Genomic DNA, 14676 nt, shown 5'->3' with positions numbered 1-14676 from the left:
AAATGGGCATGGGCAGGACATGTAATGAGGAGGGAAGATAACTGATGGTCATTAAGGGTTACGGACAGGATTCCAAGGGAAGGGAAGCGTAGCAGGGGGCGGCAGAAAGTTAGGTGGGCGGATGAGATTAAGAAGTTTGCAGGGACGGCGTGGCCACAATTAGTACATGACCGGGGTTGTTGGAGAAATATGGGAGAGGCCTTTGCCCTGCAGTGGGCGTAACCAGGCTGATGATGATGATGATAACACTGTGACCATAACCAAGTGACATAACAGCAAAATTAAACAGCAATCAGTCACCGCATGAGGTTCAGACAATACATTATACATTGGCGACGAACCATATGGCAACAGTGAGCATTCACATACACGGGTCTCTTAGGGTACATTGAGCTGCCTACCTACAGGCGTAGTGCCCGCCTTCGTCGCACGTGGTGGTCTACTAACGAGCAACAACCAGCAGCAGAAACAGATTGGACAGAGTGTCCCACCTGTTTGCGGCGACAGTCGCTGTTAAAGATGAGCAACTTGCAGTGCGAAGCAATCAGGTGACGCAGGCATCTGCTGCCGAAACCAACACAGCGACATGGACTACCCGGCATTTTAGCGTTAACTCCTTTCCAACCTGCACATTTATTTTCTTTCGGGGGCCGCTATGTGTGGCTCACACTTTGTGTCCCACTTTGTCGCAATGTGGACAAGTCGCTTTTGTGGGCATCACCTTCAGCAGCCATTCTTGCGGGCCTTTCCACGCATACGGCTATCAACTTCATACACTTTGAACCATGTAAGCACATATGCTGGTCTCTGTTTTGAGCAAATCATGGCCGAGGTAGGCGACAAGCACAATTTGCCCATGGCTGCAGCAGGCCAGAACGAACGGGGCGCACCTGTTATGGTGTGTGTATACTGGGAGTCTATGTCGCTTTGCGGACTGCAGGAGCAAATGCTTACCTCGAGGGACTGCTTACCAATGCAACTGACCAGGCCCCCACATCTGAGAAACGTAACACAGTTACCACAACCAAGTGTGGCAGCAAAACCAGATTCTGCAATCAATCACTTCACTGTAGCTTGCACAAAGACCCAGGCTATCAAGGAAGAGGAGCAATCATCAACGAGACTAGGAATATGGAAAATGAGAAAGCTTGCATTCAAGAGAGAAGCCACTCTGCTCTGCAAGCATTGAAGGCTAAAAACATCAAGAAAAGTAAAATGGTGCATAGCACATGTGCATAGGTTAATGCAAGACGCATGCCGATGCTGCATCAGCTATTTCAGGAGAGTAATTGCGCATGACAACATACACTAGAAGATACTGCTACAGATATGTTAGGCTGCTAGACAGTGACTGGTATTAAGTATCAGCGAAGAATCGGTTGACCTTTATATTTGGATGAGGATGAATGACCTCTAACAAAAATGGGCAATGAGAAAGCTTGCATTTATAGAAGAAAAATTACACTTCGCACAAACGGAATTAACATGGCTAGGAAGCTGATTAAGGGCAAACTGATGGAACTCAATCTTTTGGCCAGCGTCGTCCGTGCTTGGTCAGATGTTGCAGGTGCATCTGAAGACGAAGAATTTCTAGAAAGTCCTTTTTGAGTTACCTGGATGACTCAGCCAAATGTCCGTGCTGGTGGAATGGTGGCTGAAGCTCTTTGCAGTCTTAACACAGTCCTTTGCAGACTTGATATCTCATCCATATTCTTGTGCATGTGCTTCTTTGTTCTTGGTGTAAAAGCCTTGCAAATTCGGCAGATAGGAGCTCCTGTGATGACCAAGATGTGCTTGGCATAGACTCTGTTGGGGCAAAACGGTGACACATGAGATACAGCACAGATTAGCCAAATTTATGTGTGTTTTATATGTTCGGACCAATTATACTGAACCATAAATATGAACAAACATTCATATCTGCTGCAAACAGCAAGCCAATACAGCACAGATCAAACATATTTATTTCTGAACCATGTGTTGTTTACCTTGTAGTAGTAGCCAATGTCCACACAATGACCTTGTTGTAGCAGGCAGCAGCTTCTGTTTAGTGCGTGGAGTGTGTTGCTTTATACTGGTGCTGTCCTCATTACTGCATGTCTGGAACAGAAATTTTGACTGAATCAGAAATTGAAAAAGCAAAGTTTTGCAATATGAAATGCAAAAAGGTGTGACATATATGTTGTAATGATTTGCGACTACAGAACACATGCAAATGTACACTGTCTGTTCTAGGGTGCTTAAGCAGCATGTTAAATAAATATTGCTATTGTCCATAAAATTGATGTCTGCCTAACTACAATGCATGTCAACAGCGGAAGTACTATTAAGATCACAAATGAGAACATTTGTGGGTTCATTTATACACTAGAAGTGATCACACTGCTAGTTCCACAAGCAAATGCATGAAAGTCATGAAGCTATTAGAACTGATGCATTATTTTTCTGCACGAACGTGATGCACCGCTTCACTACTGCAAAAATAAATGCCGTACGGTAAACCAATCTGAACAGCAAGAACATTTGGAACCAACAAGTAGGAAATATGGGTGAATTATCATGCCTGCAACTGTTTAATACATTAAATTCTGTACTTTCATTTCATTTTACCAAAGGATTATTCGGTTTTGTGGACGAAAGACGTTGCCGGCCGACTCGAAAAAAAAGTTTAATATGTATATTGATAAGGCTACTCAGTCACCTACAACCACGGCTACAATAACATGAAAAATGAGACGCGCGTTCCGATATCGCTCTTTCTTTCCTGGTTGTGTGTGCAAACCAAACGACAGCCTCGCAAGTAAAGGTTTATTTAGGAAACAGCAACTGAGATCATCACTGCCCATATGTAATGCAGGATCTAGTTCGTTAACTTGTGCCGGCCTGGAAGGTAATGAGACGGATATTATATAACGATTGAAGCAGCGGTGTTAAACGACTCACCGTTATTGCCGTTGTCAGCCGCAGCAAAATCCAGCTCCCGTTTCGATGCAGACCTTTTCCGAATGGCTCACGACCGAAACCCAACTGCCGGGCTTACATGTCCGCTTGCAACCACGTAACTTCACCCCAAGTTACATCGAAGCGCAAGAAACTAGTTTTAGAAACAAAGAAGCAACCAGTCTTGAGTGTACCAACGAATGAACCCATGCCGCCGTGCACTCGGAAATACCGGTATGGTATGGTAAAACTTTATTAATTAAAGTCCTGCAGATCGTGAGTCTTCACGAAGCGGGCCGCTCCCACGTGGGAACCGGAAGGCCGAGCCTCTCGGCCGCATCGTGGGCCTGCTGGACAGCCCAGAGTTGGTCAGCCAGAAGAGGGCTGCGGAGAACCGTCTCCCATCTGGCCGATCTGTTAGCGATTATAGAGCGTGACCGAGCACACCGCCAGAGCATATGGTCTAACGTGGCTATATCTCCACAATCGTGGCAGGTAGCGTTGGTGTAAGTATCCGGATAGATTTTATTTAAGAGCGATGGATTCGGATAGGTATTCGTTTGTAGTAGACGGAGCGTTAATGCTTGAGCTCTATTGAGGCGCGGATGAGGAACAAAGTAGGTTCTACGGCTGAGATAGTAGTGTTTAGTTATCTCGTTGTAGGTGGAGGGCGTGTCCCTGTTCTCTAGTGAGCCGGCTTCCGATTGGTCGAGGGTAGCGCGGTGGGCAAGTTCACGCGCAGCCCCGTGAGCCGACTCATTGAGGTTGGGAGGAGCACCCTTTATCTGACCCTGATGTGCCGGAAACCAATAAATGAAGTGGTGCGTGATTGCCTTGCCCCCAAGAAGTCTGAGGGCCTGTTTGGAAATGGTGCCTTTTTCAAATGCTCTGACTGCAGATCTTGAATCACTATAGATGGCATCCCGTGAGCTATCCAGCAGGGCTAGTGCAATAGCCATTTGTTCAGCTATTTCGGAGTCCCTCGTCCGAACCGAGGCAGCATTGGTGATTCCTTGGCGACCATCAACAGTGACGATGGTGAACGCCTGACGTCCCTTACAAGAAGCGGCATCCACAAAGCTGACCTGTCGCTGATCATTGTGTATTTGCCTAAGGAGGTTGGCCGCCCTTGCCCTCCTTCTACCGCGATTATGATCGGGGTGCATGTTCCTAGGTATTGGCGCGACCGTAATGTTCTCACGAATCGACGCAGGAACGTCAGAGAACTCCTCTGCTACTCTATCGGGGTGATATCCGAGTTCCTGCAAGATAGATCTCCCTGCCTTCGTTGTTGTGAGGCGAGATAGCTGTGCGCGCTCCTGGGCCTCTGCGATCTCTTCAAGAGTGTTATGAATGCCAAGCTGCAATAATCGCTCTGTACAAGTGTATACGGGTAACCCGAGAACCCGTTTGGTAATCTTCCTAAGCTGTGCATTCAGTTTATCCCTCTCTGCCCGTTTCCATCGATGCATGGCTGCCACGTATCTAAAGTGGCACAGAACGAAGGCATGCATTAGTCGAATGAGGTTATCCTCCTTGAGTCCATGATGCCGATTTGATACTCTCCGGACTAAACGAACAGCACTTTCAGTTTTAGTAATTAGCTTGCGTATAGTCTTGCCATTTGTACCCCCTGACTCAACGATCATGCCCAAGACCTTGATTGAATCGACTTTGGGTATACGACAACCGGATTTTGTACATAAGTTAGTATCTTTGTCTTCTAACGATGTCCATCCCTTGGGCCTTGGACCGCGTTTCTTGGGACTATACAACAAAAGTTCCGAGTTCAAGGGGGAGCATCTGAGACCGGTGGGTTCTAGATAGGTTTCAATAGTGTCTATTGCCTCCTGTAAGGCGCCCTCAACCTGACCGTCATTGCCTCCTGTGCACCATATAGTTATATCGTCAGCATACATAGTGTGTTTGATGCCTTCAATCTCGAGAAGCTTTCTGCTTAGGTCAACCATGGCTATATTGAATAAACAGGGGGAAATGACGGACCCCTGTGGGGTGCCCCTCTCGCCAAGTTCCAGTAATTGGGATTCGAGATCGGCCACCCGGATGGTAGCCTTCCTATCCGAGAGGAATGATCTAACATAGTTATAAAATCTCTCACCCAGATTGAGCCGAGATATCGAGGCTAGGATATGCGAATGTAGAACGCTGTCGAAGGCCTTTTCAAGATCAAGTCCCAAAATGGCTCGAGTGTCGCTAGAGTCGTTGTCTATGATTTGATTCTTAATCAGTTTCATGGTATCTTGTGTGGATAGGCCTGGTCTGAATCCTATCATACTATGGGGGTAAACTTCGTTATTCTCCAGGAACCGGGAGAGTCGATTCAGGACCGCGTGCTCCGCTACCTTACCCACACAGGATGTAAGCGAGATGGGCCTCAAGTTGTCAACGCTAGGTGTTTTTCCAGGTTTGGGTATGAGTACTGCGAGGGCAGTCTTCCAAGGTAATGGGACGGTTCCACTCCTCCAAATTTCATTAATGTCCTCTGTGAGGTATGCGATTGATTTTTCATCCAGATTTCGCAACGCCTTGTTGGAGATGCCATCCGGCCCTGGTGCGGATCTACCATTGAGTCCATGTAGAACACTTCGAATCTCCTCAACGCCAAACTCTGCATCCAGGTAGGAATTGGCCTGGCCCTGGTAATCTAGATGTACAGGAGACCGCCCTGAGCCGACTGGGAGATATTTGTTGGCAAGCGTGCGGATTAGTTCGTCCTCAGAGGTCATTCGTGCAGCCTCATGTATGGTTCTAGCAATGACATGCCTCTGATTGGACTTAGTATTGGTCTCGTTAAGCAGATGCTTAAGCAAGTTCCAAGTTTTACCATTGCGCATTTGGCCGTCTATCGAATTGCAAACCTCGTCCCACTGCTGTTTAGAGAGGGTTGCACAATGCTCCTCAATGTGTTTGTTTAACTCAGATATCTTTTTGCGTAGCCTACGATTAAGTCGGTGACATTTCCATCTGTTGAGAATGGACTGTTTGGCCTGTAACAGATGGGCTAGCCTGCTGTCCATTTTCTCAACAGGAAGGTCGGTGCAGACCTTAGAGGTTGCACGCCGAACGTCATCTTGAACCTGAACCATCCATTGCTCTATAGTAGGTCGGGAATCTGAGGGAGGCCTCTCCTCCCGAAGCTTGCGGAATTTATCCCAGTCCGTGTACGAGAATTCGCGCTGTTTTTTACCCACGATAGGAAGCTGGGCCTCACAAATATAGTGGTCACTACCAAGGTTCTCAGCCAAGTTATTCCATTTGGCCTCAGTCACGTTCTTAACGAAGATGAGATCGGGGGTAGAGTCTCTACACGTGGATGTCCCGATTCGGGTAGGAAAGTTAGGGTCAGTGAACAGCGTCAGGTCCAGATCCATGGAATTCTGCCAGAGATGCTTACCCTTATTGGTATCATAGTTATAACCCCAGGCATGAAACGGGGCATTAAAGTCCCCTGCGACAATAAGAGGGCTTGAGCCTGCCATGTCTATGGCCTTGCGGAGCAGAGTCTTAAATCTTTGCCTTTTTTCGTTGGGACTACTATATATGTTAAGAACATATATGCTGCCTTGGTTGACCCGACCAGGTATGACCTCTACCGGTAAAAATTTTAAATCCAGGCCAGAGGTCACTCGAAAGATCGATGATGCTGAACGCTATTTGCGTTTATAATGGCGAAGAAACAATAAACTTAGTAACAAAGAGTACAATATCTAATTAGCAATGATAATTTTTCCCTGTTTTTATGTAAAAGAAAATGCTTCGGTAATTGTAAGAGAAAGTTTGTAAGATAAAATTGCGCTTATTACGACGCCTCTACCGGGAAATGTTGGAACTAACGAACGCATCCCGAGGTGATGCTACTAGGTCGGCTTTGTTAGCAGCGGCGCGCGGTCGATTTTTTCGCCCTCTGTGGCCATTTGTTGAACTTGAGAGTGTACCAGCCGCAAGACACCATCCCGCAAAATCTGGCGCCAGATTCGTTGCGCCTTTTGTTAACATTTCTTCGGGCAACCAGTTATTACATAACGCTGCAATCTAGCTATTAATTTTTGTTGTTCTTTTTATGTTTATACTATAGCGTGTAAACAAATGCATGTCAAACAATGTGACAAAATATTTGAAAATGTCATATACAAGTTTAATAGGCTGCCAAATTTTCGTTAGCAGCGTCTCACGACCTACTGAACTCCAGACCTGCACAGATCTCCCTCCTCCAGCACGCCTGGTCTAGTTCGCCCCTTTCGCCGCTAGGGAAAGAACGTACAAACGGAGTGGCGCTAGTTATAACCTGTTCGCTGTCCTCTGCTTCTGCGATCTGTTCAGCGCTTGTCTTGCCATTTCGGCAGGCACAAAGCTCTTGTATTGGCGGTAAACAAATAAATTCGCAAATATACCAAAGAAAACGTATTTGCGAATGCTTTGAGTTTGAATACTGAAACTAGAAGAGGAGGAGCGGTGCAAGAAATGTAAACAACGAGCATAGGTGGCAGCTGCAATGCTAGATCGACGGCATAAATTTCCGTTTCCTAGCCTCCGTAAGAGACGGGAAAAATTGTTTTAAAAGATTCATAGGATAATCTAGCTTTCTTTAGTAGCCTAATGTCGTAGGTGACATCAGGATTTACTGCTGTGTGCCGTAGTGAAAGGCAGATGATCTGGTAAAAGTATTGTAAAAGTATTCACGAGTAAGTCCTCCGCCCGATATATGCAATGGGCTGATCAATTCTGTTTCATGGGAAGGTGAGCATATCTTGTTTTTAATGTCCGTGGATGTCTAGCTGAGTAGAAAGCTTGCAAAAAAAATGCAATAGGAGCGGTTATTTAACGCTATTTTAGAGAGCAGCAGACTACACCCAAGTAACCACGGATATCCGTGGGACGTCCGCCATAAGTCCCAACGTCCGTCCATTCGGATATCCAACATGGACGTCCGTGGGACGTACAGGAGAAGTCCATATCCTGTTTGGATGTCCGAAGGACATCCCAATGGGATGTCCATGGGACATCCAGTTTTGAACGTCCGCTGGCTGTCCGTAAATAGGCATGTCCAGGATATATACACTAGCTAACATAATTATGTAAACTAACATGAAAATATTGCCGGAAATTTGTTCATATTATGTTTGCTTGTTTTTATTCTCTGTCAGACACAGTCTATGCTTTGCAAAGGCAAAATAAATATATTTCCAACTTGATATATAATTTGCCCATTTTAACATCGTAGTATTATAATACGTTTCTTTTCTATCAGTGGGTCATATAAATGAAGTTTGCTTTCAAAAAATGCTTGTGGATGACTAGCAGAATAGATAAGCGCCCATTTGAAGCGACTTCAAAAAAAAATGAAATGACGCACGTAGGAAACGTACACAAGACGGGAATGAGGCTGGTTCCTGTCTGTCCAGCCTCTTTCTAGTCTTGTATGTTTCCTGCGTGCATTTTTTGGCATGTTTTTTTCTTAAAACAGGAAGTAGTTTCCTGTGTTCAAATTTGCATATAATTATACAATTGCATGCTACAAGTGGAGAATTCTTATTCTGTTTCATTTTGAATCCTCAATCACTATGTGCAGCCAAACAGGTCTAGTAAAGCTTTAGTAAAAATCAAGGAAAACATTTAACAATTCAACAAGACTTTATTTTCCACTTTTGTAAGCTAATTAAGCACCATCATGGTCCTGCACGGAAGTAGCGTCTGGTTTCTGTACATCAACTGAAATAAACAGACAAGTAATAATTAAACTCCATTTTAAGCGTTAGCTTCAACCTCTAGCTGCCAAATGTTTACTCAAGAAAACCATTTCACATACACTTTCAGTCTTTCTTAGCAGTGGCTGCACACCTTTCTTTTGCCCTGCGCAGCCACTCCTTTATGTGGTAGAGCACGTCGTCTACCGTGCAGTCTTTGTGGTGGCGTGTCCGCCGAGCAGCCGCTAAAAGAAATGGGCGCGCCTTAAGTTTCAAGAAACAGTCAATTTCTACCAGATGTGAAGATGTACACTTACAGAACAGAACTTTGACGAGCTTCAGGTCCCTAAATCGAACCTTGCCTTTGCGGCCGTCCATACTAAATTCCGACGCAGCCTGATCACTCATTATATAAGCCATCATTGACTTAATAGTTGTGTTCAGGGTTCTTGTTCCATAGCCCATAAGGTCCAGAACCTGGAAGAAATTTAGGATATGTATGTAACTCTCAGCTAACATGCAAGTACATAGCATATCTTCTGAGATGTCGGTGTGGCAGTGAAATGGGTTTACACAGATGCAAATGCCAGGGCCACTGAGCACATGTATCTGTGAATGCAAAACAAGACGAAAATTGTATGCACTGAAACAAGTGGAGCAAAGTTGGTCATTCACTGGCACACTTTTTGGAAACAGGTTGTACATATGCAAATATTCAGCAAAACCGAGACGCTAGCATCTGAAACGAAATGTCTTACTGAACCATACCAGAGCTTCACTTTTTCCTTCAGTCAGTTCTTCATTGAAATCAAGGACTTCTCGCACACTGTCCAGTGGGCAGCGCAGCACTGGCTCAGGAGTGTTTGAAGTTTCTGCACCTGGAGGACTATTTCTTTGTAGGGCTACTGTCAGCATCTGTATAATTTCAGCCTGATTGTGCCTCACGATATTTAAACTGTTTATAACCCGCCGCTGAAACTCTGTAAGAGGGAAAACAGCATTAAACAAGTAAAGTAAGCCAGAGTACTGCTGTTCGAAAACTTACCAGCACAGCTCAGGGCTGTCCCCGAGGTTTGTCGACAACCTGGAAAGTGCAACACAGCGATTAATGAGCAAGCACCCCAAAAGTGTGTTGGAACTGTGAGAAATAGGCAAAGTGAATATTACAATTGGCACTGGGGCTGGCATCCAAATGCTGCTGACTCTCAGCTCCTGCAATAATAGCTGCAGTGTTTGTTATGCAACTCGGTTCTGAACGTGTGCAAGCAAGACAGAACAAAATGACATGAAATTGGGAAAACCTTTTTACCTTGGGACTGTTGCGCCACCTCAGCCACAGCCACACAATCCCTAATTAGGCCGACTTCGTCCTCATTCCGATTTTCGAAAGGAAGAGCGGGTGTCTCCCGACTAGAACCTGCAGAAAGAGAGGGTCAGTGCAATCAAACGACACCTAGCTGGCAATGAGCTGATATGCTACCTGGCAGTGACGTCATCTCTGAATTTCCTTGCAGAGGCTCCATTCTGCGCTTTTTTGGGACTCTGCAAGCTGAACAAAACCAATGAAACCTCACATTGAAAACAACCACCAAATGGTCTGCCAACAAAAAATATGCGAATTTTATAAGCTCAGGGCCACCATTTAAAATTTTCTAAGTTACTCATGTTACTGGATCCTTATGTAGTGCACCACCTGGCAATCACTTTTCCACACACTAGTGCCACTGAAAGTAGCAACTTGACCAAGGTAAAATACGAAAACAAAAGTCTTACGTGTCTTGTGCTGCATGGAAAGCTGCAAGGGGGCGCGCGGAAGGTCATCATCGGAATCAGATTCCGAACTGTAGCGCAAAGGTCTAATTCTCTTCCGCTTTCCACCGCCATCAGATTCCGATAAATCGGACCTGAACCGGGCCTCTTCCAACTTTGCACGGCCATCTTCATATGTGTCTGAGGTATAGTGCATTGACAATAGTTAAAAGGCCGAAACTATGCACACGATCACATGTATACCATCAACATAAATTAATTGAAGCGCGGACAGTAAAGTGATGACAACGACTGCTACGTGCAATGGCTTTGGAGGCTGTTTCTAAACATGCATGGAGCAGTTCAAAGTAAAAATTTTAGAGTGAAATAACCCACTGGCATGCACATATGCAGGTAAATTTGTAAACCGAACAAAGCAATTAATGCAATATAACTTCGTAAATGGCGTTTGAATTTATAGTGACAGTACGTACACATAATAGTCAAGGGAATACTCACGGAATACACCTTTCACGAGCGCATCATATGAGAGGAATCCCGCATCTGGTTTTGCTGCGCGTCGAACCATTCTTGTGGCTCTATCTGATGGCACTTTTGGCCACAGACATTTGTCACCATTTACCCACGTGCAAGGCACAACCTCCACTTCCTCTGTAGCAGTAAACTCCACAATTGCATACATCTGAAATGATGCCACCATGCGCATATTAAAACAAAAAACCCAACTATACATTTAAAAAAAAAGGTACACTATTTCAGCTATCGCTCTACACCATCCCAGACAGGCCGGGCCACATGCACGCTAATCGTTGTCAAGGCGGATTAGCTGCAGCGCGACAGGTTAAATAATAATAATTTATTTGCTCAAAGACATGAGCCCCCCACCCGGTGACATGCAAGGCTACAAAGGATAGACGCACGTGCGCCGGCTAGCCCATCAACGAAGGGTAATAAATAGTACAAATAACGGCAGCGCTTTGCATAAATATTAATATAAGGACCACTAAGCATAGATGCACTTACCATGCTCTGGCAAACTTCAAATTAAGTGACCGCGCCGACCACGCTCCGAGCTCAGGTTTGAATTGGGCGCCGGGACAGACGAAGTAAATATCTACGCGTACAAAGGTAGCAAGCGCACAGAAAAAAAAGAAGCGCTACATACATACATATATATATATATATATATATATATATATATATATATATATATATATATATATATATATATATATATAGTGGTATAAAGTTTGTAAACAGGGATAACGTACCTCAGACAGGCTGGCCAACGTTTCTACAGGAGGACCTATCTTCGTCAAAGGCGGCCTCGTCATCGTCGGCGTGTTAGTTTTAAAGGGTTAGTGCAGTGACGTCACATGCGGAAGTTGTCGCTGGCGGCTGGTTTTAAAGAGAGAGATTACAAGAGGAAACAAGCGCTGTCGTCCGACGTCTGTGAGCTTCATTCTCAAGAGGAGAGGATGAGAGCGTGAGAGTGGGCACGCGGGGAGAAAAGAAAAGAAATAGAAGCAGAAAAAAGGGGAAAAAGGGGGAAAGGGGGGTGGGGTAATGGGCGGCGCAAAAAAAGGGGGGTAGTGAAAGAAAAAGAAAGAGAAAAATGAGATCTTTAAGAAATACGGGGGCTTGGGAGCGTGTTGGGGATGCGAAAGGTTAGGAGGTATTCAGGGGGGTCGTTGGCGGCATGTTTTTGAGGCATTAGAACGGCCACACACACACACACACAAGAAAAAAAACATGAGTAGGCAATGTTAAAGGCGCAGAGCCTGGACGATCAGCGAAGTCTGGTGGACCGGGCCCGGGCTGCAGCATTAGCCAACGGCTTTCTGGACTGAGAGAGCCGCCCACCTAGGGCGAAGAAAGGACACTTTCTCGCTGTTTCTTAAAATAAACGTTCATTCCTCCTGAAAGTGACTTGAGTAGCATAGTAGTAATACGCCGAGTAATTTTGAAATAGTTAAGGTGGCGACGAGGAGTCTGCGGTGCAATGTATGGTGTGACTGCAGGCAGCGGCATGGTCTTTCAAGGGGCACTGCCCCACGCGCTTAACGTAGGTGTCGTTACGGCGGCATCCAGAGATGGCGATACTCTGGGTTGAGGCGCCGAAAAAGGCATATTGACTTCCGAATGTGTTGTCGAGGGGGTTTCAAGAAAAAAAAAGATAAAAAAAGGGGGGAGGGAAGGGAGAGGGGGGCCGAAACCGGTATAACAAACAGGAGGGTAACGCACGCAGAAGCGGGCGGGGGCAAGTGTACATGGAAGAAGGGGATCGTACAGTTGGTATAGACGTAAAAACCTGAAATAGTACATTAAATTGAGTAGTAGGCAGGAAAAATTTTTTTCGAAATGGAAGAGTAGATGAGGTTAAGAATTAAAGTTGGCTGGTGGCCTAATGTGTTTTGTGTATTGGTTGATGATATGAGAGTTTCAGATTTAAGTTACAGCTTTTAAAGATTCTGAGTTGCCGCGTGCCAAATTAATTCCTGTCGGGTGTAGGCAATTAAACTTGTGTATGAGGTATGATTCCGTGTGTATATATATATATATATATATATATATATATATACGGGATATACGGTTATACTACGGGAGGCCTAGCTCGCTTGGGCTCACTCGTCTGGTGGCACAACATAGTGTGCGTAGAGCATCGCAACTTAAAAACGAGGAGCAGCTTCTGTTGTGTCAGTCAAAGCTCACTGAATTGCAAGCGCTGGAACTGATAAAGTACGAGGGAAGGAAAAATTTCAATGTCCAAGAACAACAAAGAAAGAAACGGGAGCGTGATAATATCCCAACGGCCATCAGAGCTGATTCTCAAAGCCAAAACCCTGACTCCGAGGCGACCGATTGTTCTGAAGTAATCAGTGGAAAAAAGCACGAGACGGTGGGCAACGCCTCAAATGTCATAAACTTGTCGAGTAGCCCATTGTCGAGTGCGCAACTAAATCTCCTTTCGAAAGGTCTAACTTATTGTCCGGCGTCAGGAAGGATGAACGAGTTTCAATTGTTTCAAGATTTGGATGACTTCGCGAGAAATTTGCGACTACGGCCGGGAGTACTTTTATGATCGAAAAACTACAGAAGGGTGTCTTGACCAGCTACCTGAACTCTCCGAAAAATCATGGACACCTGGCGAGGCACGCGACAAATACTTGGACATGTATATTTGTGCGGTTCAAAAAGACATTATAAAAGAGTACGAGATGCATCGTCCCATCCGCAGCAACCTCTCAAAAGAGGAAGAGCAGGCACTGCGAACTCTACGTGATGATCAGACAATTGTCATTAAGCCAGCGGACAAGGGTGGTGCAGTGGTGGTACTTGACCGGAATGTTTACATAGCCGAAGGTTTCCGTCAACTGGGAAACTCTAAATTTTACAGAGAACTCCCAAGCAATCCTACCCAGAAATTTGAAAGCGAAATAAAGGACGCCCTAACCACTCTGCGCAAGGCAGGGCAGATAACCGATAAGACGCTCAAAGCATTGATACCAAGAAACTCTGGCCCCGGCCGTTTCTACCTACTACCCAAAATCCACAAAATAAACAATCCCGGTCGGCCTATCGTTTCCAGTGATGGAACAGTGACTGAGAAAATATCCAGCTTTATTGACAGTCTCATTAAGGACATCCCATCTTCATTTCCCTCGTACATTAAAGACAAATCATTTCCTTCGGGAGGTATCAAACCTGACGGTACCGGCGGGGGGTTACTTGGTCACTGGATGTCGCATCTTTGTACACCAATTCATACCTCACGCCGAGGGCATAGCTTCCGTAGTTTCAGCTTACGCTGGCTCCAGCCAACCTAGACAATTGGATAAAGACACAGTTGCGACTCTTTTAAATCTAGTACTGAAATATAATCACTTTGAGTTCGAGGACAAGCATTATTTGCAAATCAGTGGAACCGCCATGGGAACGAAGATGGCGCCAAATTATGCAAATATCTTTATGGCATCTTTAGAAATACCCTTCCTCGCAAACTCGGCCGTAAAACCAATATTTTATAAGCTATTCCTGGATGACATTTTCTTTGTGTGGGCCGACAATGAACAAAGTCTCTTAGACTTCATTTCCAATTTCAATTCTCTGCACCCGTCAATCTGCTTTACGCACAACTTCTCCCAAAATAGTATTCACTTCCTCGACGTCACTCTGTCACTGAGTGGCGGTCGCATTTCCACGTCCCTATACAAAAAGCCAACAGATCGTCGGCAATATCTGCATTTTTATAGTAGCCACC

General features: G+C 45.2%; 2 protein-coding genes and 1 long non-coding RNA gene across 3 annotated transcripts; all 3 read right to left on the bottom strand.

The window, feature by feature from the left end:
* Positions 1 to 560: 560 nt before the first annotated feature.
* On the bottom strand, positions 561 to 3053 carry LOC139055627 (uncharacterized). The gene is made up of 3 exons (XR_011511894.1): positions 2944 to 3053; positions 1989 to 2100; positions 561 to 1806 (listed from the first exon to the last, which is right to left on the bottom strand). It is a non-coding gene; the product is annotated as an uncharacterized lncRNA (long non-coding RNA).
* Positions 3054 to 8639: 5586 nt separating this feature from the next.
* LOC139055626 (uncharacterized) lies at positions 8640 to 9718 on the bottom strand. Its single transcript, XM_070533158.1, has 4 exons — positions 9414 to 9718; positions 8963 to 9122; positions 8768 to 8890; positions 8640 to 8670 (listed from the first exon to the last, which is right to left on the bottom strand). Exons 1-3 carry the CDS (start codon positions 9558 to 9560, stop codon positions 8772 to 8774), a joined length of 426 nt encoding a protein of 141 aa, XP_070389259.1. The 5' UTR covers positions 9561 to 9718; the 3' UTR covers positions 8640 to 8670; positions 8768 to 8771.
* A 32-nt stretch (positions 9719 to 9750) lies between these two features.
* LOC139055800 (uncharacterized) lies at positions 9751 to 11910 on the bottom strand. The gene is made up of 6 exons (XM_070533352.1): positions 11687 to 11910; positions 10914 to 11097; positions 10419 to 10595; positions 10126 to 10194; positions 9955 to 10062; positions 9751 to 9857 (listed from the first exon to the last, which is right to left on the bottom strand). Exons 1-6 carry the CDS (start codon positions 11747 to 11749, stop codon positions 9751 to 9753), a joined length of 708 nt encoding a protein of 235 aa, XP_070389453.1. The 5' UTR covers positions 11750 to 11910.
* Between the last annotated feature and the right edge of the window lie 2766 nt (positions 11911 to 14676).

Source organism: Dermacentor albipictus, chromosome 2 (assembly GCF_038994185.2).
Source record: "Dermacentor albipictus isolate Rhodes 1998 colony chromosome 2, USDA_Dalb.pri_finalv2, whole genome shotgun sequence".
Taxonomy (NCBI): domain Eukaryota; kingdom Metazoa; phylum Arthropoda; class Arachnida; order Ixodida; family Ixodidae; genus Dermacentor; species Dermacentor albipictus.
Note: the sequence above shows the minus strand (reverse complement) of the source record. Positions and strands in the feature narration are given on the sequence as shown.